Genomic DNA, 13206 nt, shown 5'->3' with positions numbered 1-13206 from the left:
ACCTAAAATTTTAACCAAAACTCAGATGCCAGTAAAATTTGCTGATTCTTTTCATTTGATTTGCCATGATGCTTGCTGTATACTGACCTATGTATTCTCCTCTGAATATTTTATCCACATACTATAGTAAATATATAAATTAGAACAGTCTTCAACTTATTGCTATCTCTCCCAGACATTTTATTAGATGCTTGCTAAATATTCAACAGTAATATACATAGTTCTGTCAGTGGTTAAGAGATGAAAGCCTGCATTACTTCACTCAGGAAATGAAGTGCAGGTTTCGGTCCTTTCATTGCAATATCCTTCAGTGCATGGAACATAAATGCTTTTACAGTGGATTGTTCAACAAGTGGGTGATGCAATGGCTCACACAGCTAAGCCACTGTATGATTTCTAAGGCCACAGGGTTAATACATACTGATAAACTATTCAGTTGTAATTGTAGCTTTCGTGCTAGTTTAATTGAATACTATGAATATTACACAGTTCAAATCTACTCTGTTATTTAGCAGAAATTTGAATTTTTATTCCCCTAAATCTAACTGATTCAACATGTATTAAGTCATACCATCCTGCAGCACAAATCAAATCCATAGGAATTTTAACGCTGATAAAATTAAGCCGAACATGTTGGGGAATAAGAAAGGTAAGAAACCTTCAGGAAGGCTGTACATAAAGAATTGTCATCTCATGGAGGACAACTATCCAGTGACCAATTCTCAGTTGTAGCTGAAGCCTGAGTAAAGATGTAATAAGGACAATTTTCCAAAAGATATCAGCTTTAACTCTTTTATTCCCCATGATGTAAATCATAATAATAAGACAGAAGTGTTTAAACTTCAGGTTTGAGTTCTCTAGACCTCCTAAGGTCATTACCGCCCGATAATCTTACGTGATACAAAGAGGGATATTAGTGAGACCATTTTGGACCATCTCCAATACAATACAGGGTGAACGACTTATCTGAACAATGGCAATGCCCACTTCTTGCATTAAAAACTCTGGTACAAATTTCTATGATGTCATTAAGGCAGCATTAGTTTTTCACATGAAAAGCTAGCTCAAAAGAAAAAATTACATCATCTGAAAGATTCCAGTGCTGGAATGTCAAACACCAATGCTGCAGCCACCCAGATTGCACTGTAATTATTTTAAACATAAATAGGAAGTGTAACAAACAAAACTAAAGAGTAACACGAGTACCTTTGATACCTGTGAATTTCACCTTATTAGAGGGAAAAATAATATCTGCTATTTAAGGTAACATGTAAAGGCAGTATTAAAGCCACATTTACTAATTTCTACATGAAGCAATTCCTATATATTTATTTTATTAAGAATATCTTTTTAAAGCAATACAATTTTTATTTAAAATTTTCAAATGACAGCAAATCTAGCTACATATTGTAGCAAACTGTTAAGACAGTTTTGTCTACACAGTTTCAGCTGAGGAATAACTTTTGGATCCTAATGACAGTATAGTGCTATAACTCATGTAATATATTTTCTCTACATTTATGTGTCTTTACAGTTGCTAGCAATGCATTAATTCCTGACAATTACAGAAGATATCATATATATATATATCTACATAAGGTATTCCCAGGCTGAGTAAAATATTGGTCCTCATTATTGACACTTCTGAAAGGCTGAGTTACAACCATCAACTTAAATCCTGACTCACATTACCAGAAAACCTTCCCATGGTGCTTTCAGCATTCTGTACAGCAGGCATTTCACTACTAATGTGGATCCTCTCCCCTTCTCCAAACACAATTGGGATTTTGTATTTTCTAAGTGTCATGGTCACATCAAAAATAGATTGGATAAAAATAGCTCAATTCTTTAAATTGTTTCCTGTAATTGTATTTTTTTCCCTTTTGAACTTGTATCTTTAAGAGGATAGACATTTATGCCTCAGGCAAAGTGTTACTCACTGTGAACAAGGAAGCAAAAATCCTTCCACATCAGCAACAGAGTAAGCTTTGTGAAGCCTTCTGCATCATATTCCACCACACCACTATCAACAAAAAAAAACAACAAAAAAATGAACACGATTTTCCACTTCCAATACTGAATGATAAATATGTAAATTTTGTAATACAGGGATTGTTATTTTTGTTTGCTTGTTCAGAAACTTCCAGTATTGGCTTTGTTTATTAACAGTTAGAATTTTCGAGCTAAATGTAAATTAGATTAAACTTTTAATCTTAATAATCTTCTTAATTATGCTGTGGTATTGGAGTTTCTTACCCAAAGAAAGGCCAGGTTCAGTTTACAAAACTACACTTCAGAATGAAAGGAGACCTGCTAATGCATCTGCACTCCTAAACTGATAAAGACTGTACACACACAAATTCCCTGTATATTACTCAGATTAAGATAATTTATTAACTCTGTAGTACGTGAGAGGGTAAAATTGAAAACAGGCAGGCTGAGGAGCTTAAATTTGAAAATTCAGAAGAATATATATATAAAAATCCCCCAAACATAACAGCATGCAAAAAAATAAATAGAGAACACTTGTTCAATAGATGGATCAGAAGTTTCAACCATCAGAAGTTTGTATTCTCTAACAGTCTCAAGCAGTATCAGAACTTATGAACCACATTGCAGGTGTAATAAAGTCATAGGTACATCTGGACATTTCTATACTGTAGTTTCCTCAGAAGAAAAGGAAATATCTTCTCTTGATAAAGACTGAGCTTGCATTGGCTGTCTGCTTTATGTCCAGTTCAAGTCACTGGATCTATTTATTGTTGCAATAAATTTGGATGCATGCTAAAAGTCACCTGTTTCCCTAACCTCACTTGGGAGACCTGCTGAATATCCATGTCATTTGGGAACACCCCTTGGAAGCAGAAACCTCTCATAACAATTAGGTAAAGACTTAGACTCTCACTCAGTTTCAGGTGGGAATTCAGGTGGGAAAGCAAAGTGCCTACCCTTAACAATGCCAAGGTAGCCCTGATTTATTGATTTTGTGAAGCTAACGTGCCATTATGCCCAGTCATGGACCTCTGATCTGCAGGAATTCAACACGACCCAACAGCCTTTTCTCTTGAGAGACAAAATACTGCTTGGTGGCAGAGGCAGGTCCCCCAGTCCTGTCTTTACGCCAAGCAGTGGTTTCTGGTTCCTGCAAGGCTTGGAACCATACCTGCTTCCCCATTCTCCCACCTCACTCACTGCCCATTACTGTAAGACCCCTCAAGTAATTTATTAAAAAATAAGCACATTTCTGCTGCACAAGGAGAAAATCCTTACTGCCTGTCCTTTTCCCATCATCGGCTATTTTCTAGCAAAATCAGATTGGCAACTGGCACATAAGTGAAATAATGCTAAACTTCAGTACTGCTAGAGACAACCTATACACATAATTCTGTGAAAAATGACTAGATTTCATCTTATCCAGTGAACAGCAGTCACACAACCACAGATCGTGTGCATAAAATTACTCTCCCCCACGCTACAGAAAATAAAGCTTCGAAAGAAAACTTACGTTCCAAAGTGACTCAGGAAAGCTGCAATGTACTCTCTTCTCTTATGGTATCCCTGAATAACATACTGTACCTTAAAAAAGAAAGAAGGAAACAAATCCAGAGCTATAAAAAGAAAAAGCCAAAGCCCAGTTTGTCATATATTTCCTGTTAAGGAAGATTTATGTTTGACATGGTAGTGGTTCTGAATCCTACATTTAGCTTGCATGAGTTCCCTAAAGAATCCTAAAATATCTTTAAAACAAACCCTGGATCTTGCACACAGAATATCTTGTAAAGAAATCTTTTCACTCACTTCTGAGTGAATCTTACGTCTTTCACAATAGACTGAAGTGCTGTTTAACTGCACAAGATAAAGAGTGAAGGAAAGAAAAGCTTGGCCTTGCCTTACTGAAGTCTGAGTAGAAAGCTGTGATAGGCAAATCATAGTCACCTGAACTGGCAGTAGGTTGTGTCAAAATAACATTCTGGTCATAAGAGAAAAGAAAAAATAAGTATCTTTCACAACTGATCTTGGGTGTTTTCTGAAGGCTGCACCTCCAACAAAACCTTCTGAACACTAAGCTCTCTCACTGGTTTCATGCTGACTCAGGGAACCACCTACTCAACTGTGAGCAGCAATTTCTGAGGCATTCTGGGTTTTGAAAGACTTCCATCCTGGCACAGACAAAATCCAACAATGCTAAATTTGGAAGACTTTAGGCAAAATTCTCCTTGCACCATGTATGTTTTCTTATTGATTTGAATGGCATTACTTAGGAGAACTCTGTGCACAGGGTTTGACCCACAACAGAAACAATTCACGTGTCATCAGGCTGCAAGAGCATCTGGCTTAGAACTGGTGACTCGAAGTACTTACAGTATGATACCATATGTGATTCCCTACGTAAATTCTTTTGCTTTCCAGAATGAAAACTAGCATCTCAGGAATCTTTTTACCCCACTGAAAAGAACAGGATGAATATTTATCTTGGCTGTGGTCATACTAGAATTCCTTGGCTGGCAAATGCTTTCCTAAAATTATTGAAAAAGCCTTGATACAATCATTGCTGAGGGCTATCTTGTATACCTTAAATTCTATTTATAAATTGAAACTTATTTGATTTTATAAAAACTATGATCATTTTGAAGGGTTTGTGTAGGTTCTGAAATGCTATTTTTGGAAAAAGGAAAATATACAGCAAGTTTGCCTAAGTGACTTTGTTTAAGAAAGGATAAAAACAGTCCTGTATACTTGCAGATTTTAAAAGCAGTAACTAATTTTAACAGAAAACCACAACAAAACCAACCCTAAAGATAGATTCCAAAATAATTATGGAAACACATTTTGAAGAACTTTTTCTACAGGTTAAAATTATTGTCTTCATTTAGACAATTGAAGGCAAAAATAATATACAAATACAAATAGGAGGTCTGTAATAGGTGAATTTCTTATCGAGACAGTATTCCCTGTGTAGTTCACCTTAATTATGCCTTGCTTGGACTACCTGGCAGAAGCAAAAGGATGTCTCTGTGGAAATGCAGCACAGCACATAAGGGAAAGGAAAACTGAGTTGTCTTTCCTAACTTACCTTGTTTGTTAGCAGCTGGCATACTTGGGGTACATAGTCAATAAGACAACCTCCACCAGGAAAGGCTGGGATGTGAAGGGCAGAGGATCCTCCAAGAGCACTAGAAATAGAATTTAACAGTACATTACACAGATGGTCCCTGGGATTTGAAAATTATTTCTACACAGTCCTCTTTCCCCATGCTTAAAGTCAGAGGGCCACGAGGAAGTGCATTTTATGCTGTGATGATATAAAAAGTATTGAGTGATACCATCTATAAAGACAGGTTATACCATGACCCACTGTAAACAAATCACTTGAATTAAGTGTATAACTAATGAAAGCATACTCTTAGGAAATAGCTTTTTTTGTTGTGACCGGTTGTTTCTTTGCCCTCATCAGTAAAATGTGGAGTACTGTAGTTCAGATATCTTGTTAGTGCAGGAGGAGAAGACTTAAATTCTTCCATTATTCCAAAGCCACCTTCAGTCAAAACAGCTAAGTATAATCAAACCAATTTGGACTGAGGAGTAATAGATGGCCAGATGCAAATATCAGTCATGCCATCTACTCCAGTTTTGGACCTCCCAATACAACACAGATGTTAACCTACTAGATCAAGGGGGCAGTGGGCCAGAAAAATTATCAGGTACATGATGATGATGTAAGGGGGGATGCTGAAAGAAATGGGTTTGTTCATTCTTAAGAGAACACTGGGAAGGGGGGAGATACTGAGGAGGGGAGTCGAAGGCATATTGTTATTGAAGGCATATTGATGCCTTTAATTATCCAAAGGAAAAACACAGAAACAATGGAGCCAGAGGTTTCTCTGACGCGGTGCCCTGTCCTCAGAGGGGCTCAAAGCTCAGCTGAACAACTGTCATGAGCACACTGATCTAAGCTGGCCTTGCTCTGAGAAGTGACTGGGCCAGATATCTCCAGACGCTCTCTCCAGTCTACACTGTTTTCTGATGATATTCCCTGATTTTATGATTTTGTTCATGTCCAGCAGGAAATAATAAAAAGAAAGATATAAACTCTGTCCATGCACAGACTGGAAATCTGAATAGTAGGGATCCACAGAAATAAACTAACTTCAGAGATGTATTTAGGTGTGTTAATCATTTGCCTTTATCACAGGATGGAAGGCTGAAGCACACCTGCTATTACTGAGGATAATGCTTCTCTGGTGTGGAAAGATCCAGCACTTATTTAAATTAGGCTGTACAAGGCAACAACCAGGCAAAGTCCATGCTACTTGCTTTTAGCAGTACTGACCTAAATCTTTCATATAGTCTTTTACCAATCCAAAGGGATATGAATTTACATTACACACTGTGGATTACATCACTCACTAACCATCCAGAACCTCGCTGGGTACCATTAAAAAGCTTCAAAAGCTAAGTTACTTTGTGGTCTCCTGTTTACATGCTGTTTCCATGACAAATTAAATTGGCTAGAAAGAAAGTTCTTCTCTGCAAAATAAGGCTCTTATTCTCCAACAGGACCTGCCCTTGTATATTCCTGAGTACCTGATAAGAAATCACTTTGGTAGGTATAAAGGTCTACAGTTGTATATCCCTTTGAAGGAACAGAGCCTACATAAATCAAAAAAACCCCAAACTCATAATGAGGTATATGGAAATCTGCTACTCAGGCAAAACAGTCTGGGTTTAGCAGACTGTTCACCACATGGAACAGTTCTGCAGGTCTGGATTTTGCATATGCAACGATGAAAAAAAAAGCCTTGAGTACACCACAGCTACATAAAAAAACAAACAAACTTTTCCAGCAGAAGTAAGACTCAAATGGAATTTTTTAAAGATTTTTTTAAGAAACAGAATTCAGTTTCCTTGCTGCTACCCCTTACCAAAATTACTTAAGTGAGAACATAATTTTGCAACTTGTGGATGGTTAAAAACAGTGGAGTGTGACTATTAGATTATTACAAAGTTGGAATAATTCTGAAAGAGCAGTTTCCTCTTAGGAAATTGAAGGATATGGGGTCCATCAGTCTCTAATGTTGGAGAATGGAAGACTCGTCCCTCCTGGTATGTCACAAGTGGATTGTGAACCTTACTTTAAGACCCTGGTTTTCAGTTTATTAAACTCCTTAAATGCGTATGTAAATATATCCATAAAAGCCTCCAATCTCATACCTAGAGCAACTGGCAGTGTCCACTTGGCATCCTGCCTTGCCTCACTGACACCAAGTACAAGATCCTTCTCAGCATGGAGATACCACTGGAGATGCTCAGCTGACTACAACAGGAATTACAGGCTTCTCTCTCAGTTACAACAGCAGGCATGAAATTAAGAGTAATCTCTAACAGATTACACATGCAAAAAAGCTTCCACTTCTGTATCATCATCTTCGAATACCTCTTCCAGACTGAATTATTATGATTTGTGAGGGCTTCCCATTTTACCTGTATCCATCTCTTGAATGTAGCCAACTCATAGTAACTTGTTGACATAAATGCAAATTCATCCCTTCTCAAATGAAAAACAGACTGCTACAAGGTGTGGTTTCTGAGAAAATGGTCCCTCCACAGAAAGAAGGCTGGAATTTCTAGTATAATTATCCTCTGAAAACCGAATAAAGCTGTACAATATGTAATTTATGTTATGTAGAAATAATTCTGGGTAGGGAAAATTAAGAATGGACAGGCATCTTTGTTCCCTCCATTGGATCAGAGAATCTGCTTATTAAATACTTTAATAAAATACTGCATTTGCACAGGACCTTGCCTTCAACCATCTCAAAACCTTCTACAAACATTTAGCAATTAAGGCTCCTCTGCAACTGAAGTTCCTCTGCCTTATTAAACTGATATTTACCTTTTCTTTTCAAGGAAGCTACTGCTCAGAGTTTGATTGGCTATGCTGTACTGCAATGTCTCTGTTGTGCCAAAGGAACAAGTTTGCAGTACCTCACGATCATGAGACAGGGCAAGGTGCTGCAATAATTCATTTGACTTGTAACAAACATGCGGCTGAAGAAACAAGTGACTTACACAATGTCAAAGTAGAACTAGTAAAAGGTGCAAGGAAATATGTCAAATGGAGACAATTAGGCAAGGGAATTTCACCATGTATCTCAGTATCTAATGCTGCTTTTTGAGGTACCTCACAGCCTAACCATAAGAAAAAGTGCAAAACAAAAAGCACCATAAGAAGCCTTTTATAGTCAAGGATATTCCATTTGCCAAGAGATTTCACCAGCACAAGCTAAAGATTGCTGCATATCAGAACTTCTTTCCAAAGAGTGAGGCCTCTTGGAGCACAGATCTTGCACTCCCCTGTTTGCAATTAAGCTCTCCTCTTGGTATCATTGTTACACACCCCTCACATACAAAACAAATTCACTTTATGAAGACAACAAAAAAAAATCAAACAAACCCCATCAAGAGATACGATGAGGAAGTTACTTTGCTTTTAAACACAATTAATATTGCTCTCCTACAGCTGCCAGAGTTAAGGCTAGTTTCAGTACAACCAATTGACATGTGTTTGATTTTAAGATTTTTCCACCAACCTGCTACTTTTTAAAGGCTAGTTTCAGTACAACCAATTGACTTGTGTTTGATTTTAAGTTTTTTCCACCAACCTGCTACTTTTTCAAGGCTAAGATTCTAAGGGTCTGATAGTGGCTTTCTAAAATCATCACAATTCACAAAGAAACAGTCTCAGTGAATGCCATTTCATGAGGACTAGTACCAGATGAAGATAAACACATGGTAGATCTACCTGTCTATGAGACAAGGTTGCACAAACACGCTGGAACAGAGACAAAGATCTGTTGGCCTCAAAGTTATATTCTCTTGCTCTTATTCTAAACCTACTCAGTTCTGCAAACCAACTTCATACACCTTATTTTAAGACCATCTTCTTTCCAGTGAGCTTCTGTCCTCCTGGGTTTCCAGAGTGTCAGACACAATGTGGTTCTGATCCACAGTCTGCAAATTACAACTGGGTTTTGTGAGGAACTCACTACCAAATTCAACCAGCGCAGCAGTCAGCCTGCATTAATAGAGGACTTGTTCTGTGACACACTGAAATACAAATGCAGAAGACATAGCTGGAGTATGTTTACATTTCTGTTGACTGGTGCATTCCAAGTGACTTGCTCTGTCTGTCTCTCACTGGATCTATTTATTCAGGCCCATATACAAAATGTGAAATTCTTTCCTATTTCTGGATAGCTTATAATTAATTAAAATGTCTTTCTCAAGAAATGATCCTTAAAACAAAAGGCATTGCATTAATCAAAAGGTTTACAGAAGTGACTGGTTTTGTTCTTGAGTATTTCCCCTTCCTTAAAACCATCACTTCATTAAAGAAGAAGGATGCTTCCAAGCCTCAAGCTCAGAAGACTGGGTGCTTTAGCAAGGCAGACTTACAGGCATGTAGAGAGATTCTCTTGTTCCTATCCCTACCTTCTTCCTGCCAACTCACGCCATACTCTCGTGGGCCTACTTAGTTCCCCTAACTCCTTTCATTCACACCACTTTTTCCCTGCAATTCATTTTGCTTTCCCCTTTCTTCGTGCAGAAAAATGAGGATTATTTCAGACTACCCCCTACATCTTATAGGGTCTTGCAAGAGTTTATAAAGTTATGTGCTAACAAAGTACTACAGCTAAGCACCAGTGCACACCTAATACTGTCTATGTTTTGCTCCCTCTCTATCCTCTTTACCTGTTCCTGTTCCTCATCTCCAAAAATTGCATAACTGAAACAAATATAACAAAGAAAAGTTATCTGCAGAAAAGTCTGATACTCTTAAAAGGAGAAACCTTGCACAATTGTAGTTAATTTTTTTCACCAAGGAAGGAAGACTAAAAAGTGTGTATTTGGGGAAGGAGGTCCAGCACTGTAAGAAGAATCATACTTATCCCTGAAAAACGTGTGAACAAGGAAGGAAAGAGTTTTATATCAAAGGAAAGAGGTATATAGTGCTGACTACACTCAACATTTCTAATCCAATATATTCTTCCTGCAAAACACACATAAAATAGCAAAATTACAATTTCAACGATCATCAATGATACAGTTGAAGATTTGTCTAGCTTTGAAAATGTAAACAAATAAAAAACTTCCCTCAGCATGGAAAGACCAGTTTAAAGTCACTAAGAGCTTTTCTCTCAGTGTGGCCAATGTTAAAACACGTTTGAATCTGCGAACTAGTGACGCAAAGTAGACTTTAGACTTTATAGCCCTTTCTTTTACAAAGATACACCCTTTTTAACTCTCTGTAACACCTGTCTTATTTTGAAACTGAAGCACACTGCAGACTTACACAAGCATTTAGAGGGTTTATTACTCATGATGGCTATATGCAAGAGTAGCCTGAAGCGTGTGGAAAGAAATTCCCTTCTTTTTGCTCTTTTTTCCTATTTTGAAAGGCATGTTAAAGGCTTTGATCTCCTTCCCCGTTCTCCTTCTCCTTTGTTGCTGAAGTAAAGAGTTGACTTTTTTTTCCTTTTGCAGTTTCATCACTTTAGTACATTACACCATTTGGCACAGGAGACACAAGGAACCACATCAAATAAAAGCACGTGACCACAAAAGCTGCCTTACCAACCATGATCCCAGATTTGCTGTCAGTTTACCATTTTTCAGACTTGCTTGACTGTAACCAAATCCCTCCTATCACACAAACAATGTGCTGCTTGGCAGAAGCCTTGGGACAGTGCTTCGATCAGCAATACAAAGCTTAACAATAAAAATAACAGAACATTACTCTTGTACTGAAAAATTGGACAGTCTGCTTTGTGACACTATTTTCTTCCCTTTCTTGTAATACTCCATTTAAAGCAAACATAATTAACATTTTGCTTGCCCACTCAAATCTATCACAAAAGAAAGTGTGTCCAAACCCAAAAAGTTTCCATTCTACTTTTAAAGAAACATTTTTTATAATTACTTCTACTTCAACAGTGGTAAAAGAGAAATGTGTGTTTTCAGCTAACAGATATAATCTGAGGTTGAATGTACATTGTTGAATATACAGTAAAAAAACTACAATCACAAATAGACCTAGAGGGAAAACTGTGCCAAATCTACTTATTTGGACAAAGAATCCTGGTCAAACTCAGACTAAACATCTGCCATTAGAGCTGGAAGGATAATAATAATCTTTTTTTCCTTGACCTACTAGAGGTTCAGTGTAAATACCTCTGAGCTCCTCCTGACTAGTGACTGGAAAAAAATGTGAAATAATCACTGTAAAGAGCAAATACTAAAACCAGAATGTGTTTTAGTTTCACAGACTGTGCAGAAAACTGCAAGTCAGACTTAGTGAGCTTTATTTCAGCCCTTCTGCTGACTTTGTATGTTCTACCATGTTATTGCAATCACTCTGCTCCTCTGTTTGCCCACCTATAATGCCCAGATGCCCACACTGAAGTACACCGAGGTTTAGTAACACTCACAGAATAGTATAAAAGCTGTAGATTGAAGTTATCTGTAAGTGCTAATAATTACTGTCTTAGGGTTATTCCAACTTCTGTATTCTGCTGCAGGTAAAATTGTAAAAAAGAAGCAATTGTCTAGAATGTATTACCCATTTTAGACCAAGTGGTTATACCAGGGAAATATTTACAATAACTATACAGATTCTATGTTCTAGCAGACTTTATCAGACTTAGACAGAAACCATAGCTAGGGTGATTCAAAATTGAAAGACCTGTGGGGATAGGAGCTCTGACCTCAGGATTCTACTCTTCCTTGAGAGAAGAAACCCAAGAAGAATGATAGGAACAGATCGTTAACCCCATAATTAAATTAGAATACATTTATTTTCATTCCTTTCCTGACAGTACTCAGAGCTGGAGGGAGAACTTAACAGATACTCCTGCAGTATAAAGCTTTTCTTACTGCTACTTGATAGTATGAAAGTCTGAAAATGTTATTATTTCCTCTGTATTGGCTGAATCAAGACTGAAGGGATTTCTCCCATGCTTGTGAGTCTTTACATAGACAACAGTTCTGCATAAAGGGAACTGAGAGGTTTCTACTGATGTGTGGAGTGAGCAAAAACCTGGGCTGCCAGTGCTGCAAAAGGGAGCTCTCCACCATTCTCAGATCTCACATTCTCTGAAGAAACAAAACCATGAGATGATAATGTTTCTTTCCCAGCTGATCAGACACTTGAAGTTACACAGCAGTACCACATGGTATACAAGCACTCTGCTCACAACAGTCATCACACTGCTTTCTCTGGGTGAGAGGACCCACTTTTACAAACTGATCCATAGCTTACAGCAGGCAGCCTGGGCAGGAAGGCAGCCCAGCAGAATCGATTGCCCCCTGGGACCTCCATCACACTTCGAGGTACAAACATGAAGAAAAGTTGAAGGTAGTGCAACACAAATTATCAGTGAGGCTTCAGTGTGTACAGTAGCTTAAAATACAAGTTAACTTAACCAGTGCCAACGATATCACTCTAGAAAACACTGCGTGGTACACGAACATTTGGTCACCTATTCATTCTTACAATATAGAACGAAAGAGAAGGGTATAAAAGCAATATATTTCAAAGTAATTCAGACTATTTTAAAAAACCCTTATGCTGAAAATAAAGAATATTTTTTCATAATACACTATGAACAGGTTCAAAAAGAGAATATGAAGAGTTCCACAGGTTATAAAAAGAGTGTGGTTCTCTCTTATAAGGCTCAAAAATTATGACAAACGTTGCTTTTATGTACAAACTTACCAAATTGATGCCCCCCTTAATTTTTCTGCAAAAAACACCAATATCAAGGTGTACTGCAAATGTACTACACACAGTCAATTGGGGCAAATAATAATGAGGATCCATAACAAAAGACAGAAGAACTGAATTTAGAGATACTCCTTAGGATATCAAAAAAGTACCTTTGGTGTCATGTGTGTGTCCCCAATGTACTGCTCACTAATATTAATTCTAATTACTATATTAGTAATTATTTAAGGGAGACAAATATAAGACCACCCGAATCAGTTGTCAGATGCCTCACAGTTTAAACAGGAGGGCATGGTTCTTGTCCTAAAGAACTTCCACAGTCCAGTGTTTCACACTACACTGCAGAGAGGAATTGAGTAAGAGGATAGGAAGAGCATGCATTGCAGCAAGGAGACTAAAACTCTGACTAAACACGTACAATG

General features: G+C 37.5%; 1 protein-coding gene across 1 annotated transcript in view; it reads right to left on the bottom strand.

The window, feature by feature from the left end:
• Positions 1–9516, bottom strand: part of LOC103810455 (BRCA1-A complex subunit BRE-like) — a 43499-nt gene extending 33983 nt beyond the window's left edge. The window contains exons 1-4 of the mRNA XM_009083351.1: positions 9512–9516; positions 5075–5174; positions 3506–3576; positions 1941–2023 (exon numbers count right to left, since the gene is read on the bottom strand). Coding sequence (XP_009081599.1) covers positions 1941–2023; positions 3506–3576; positions 5075–5174; positions 9512–9516 — 259 coding nt within the window. The remainder of the gene's footprint in view (positions 1–1940; positions 2024–3505; positions 3577–5074; positions 5175–9511) is intronic.
• Positions 9517–13206: the final 3690 nt, after the last annotated feature.

Source organism: Acanthisitta chloris, unplaced genomic scaffold (genome assembly GCF_000695815.1).
Source record: "Acanthisitta chloris isolate BGI_N310 unplaced genomic scaffold, ASM69581v1 scaffold1751, whole genome shotgun sequence".
Lineage (NCBI taxonomy): Eukaryota > Metazoa > Chordata > Aves > Passeriformes > Acanthisittidae > Acanthisitta > Acanthisitta chloris.
This window is presented reverse-complemented; position numbering and strand designations above follow the sequence as displayed.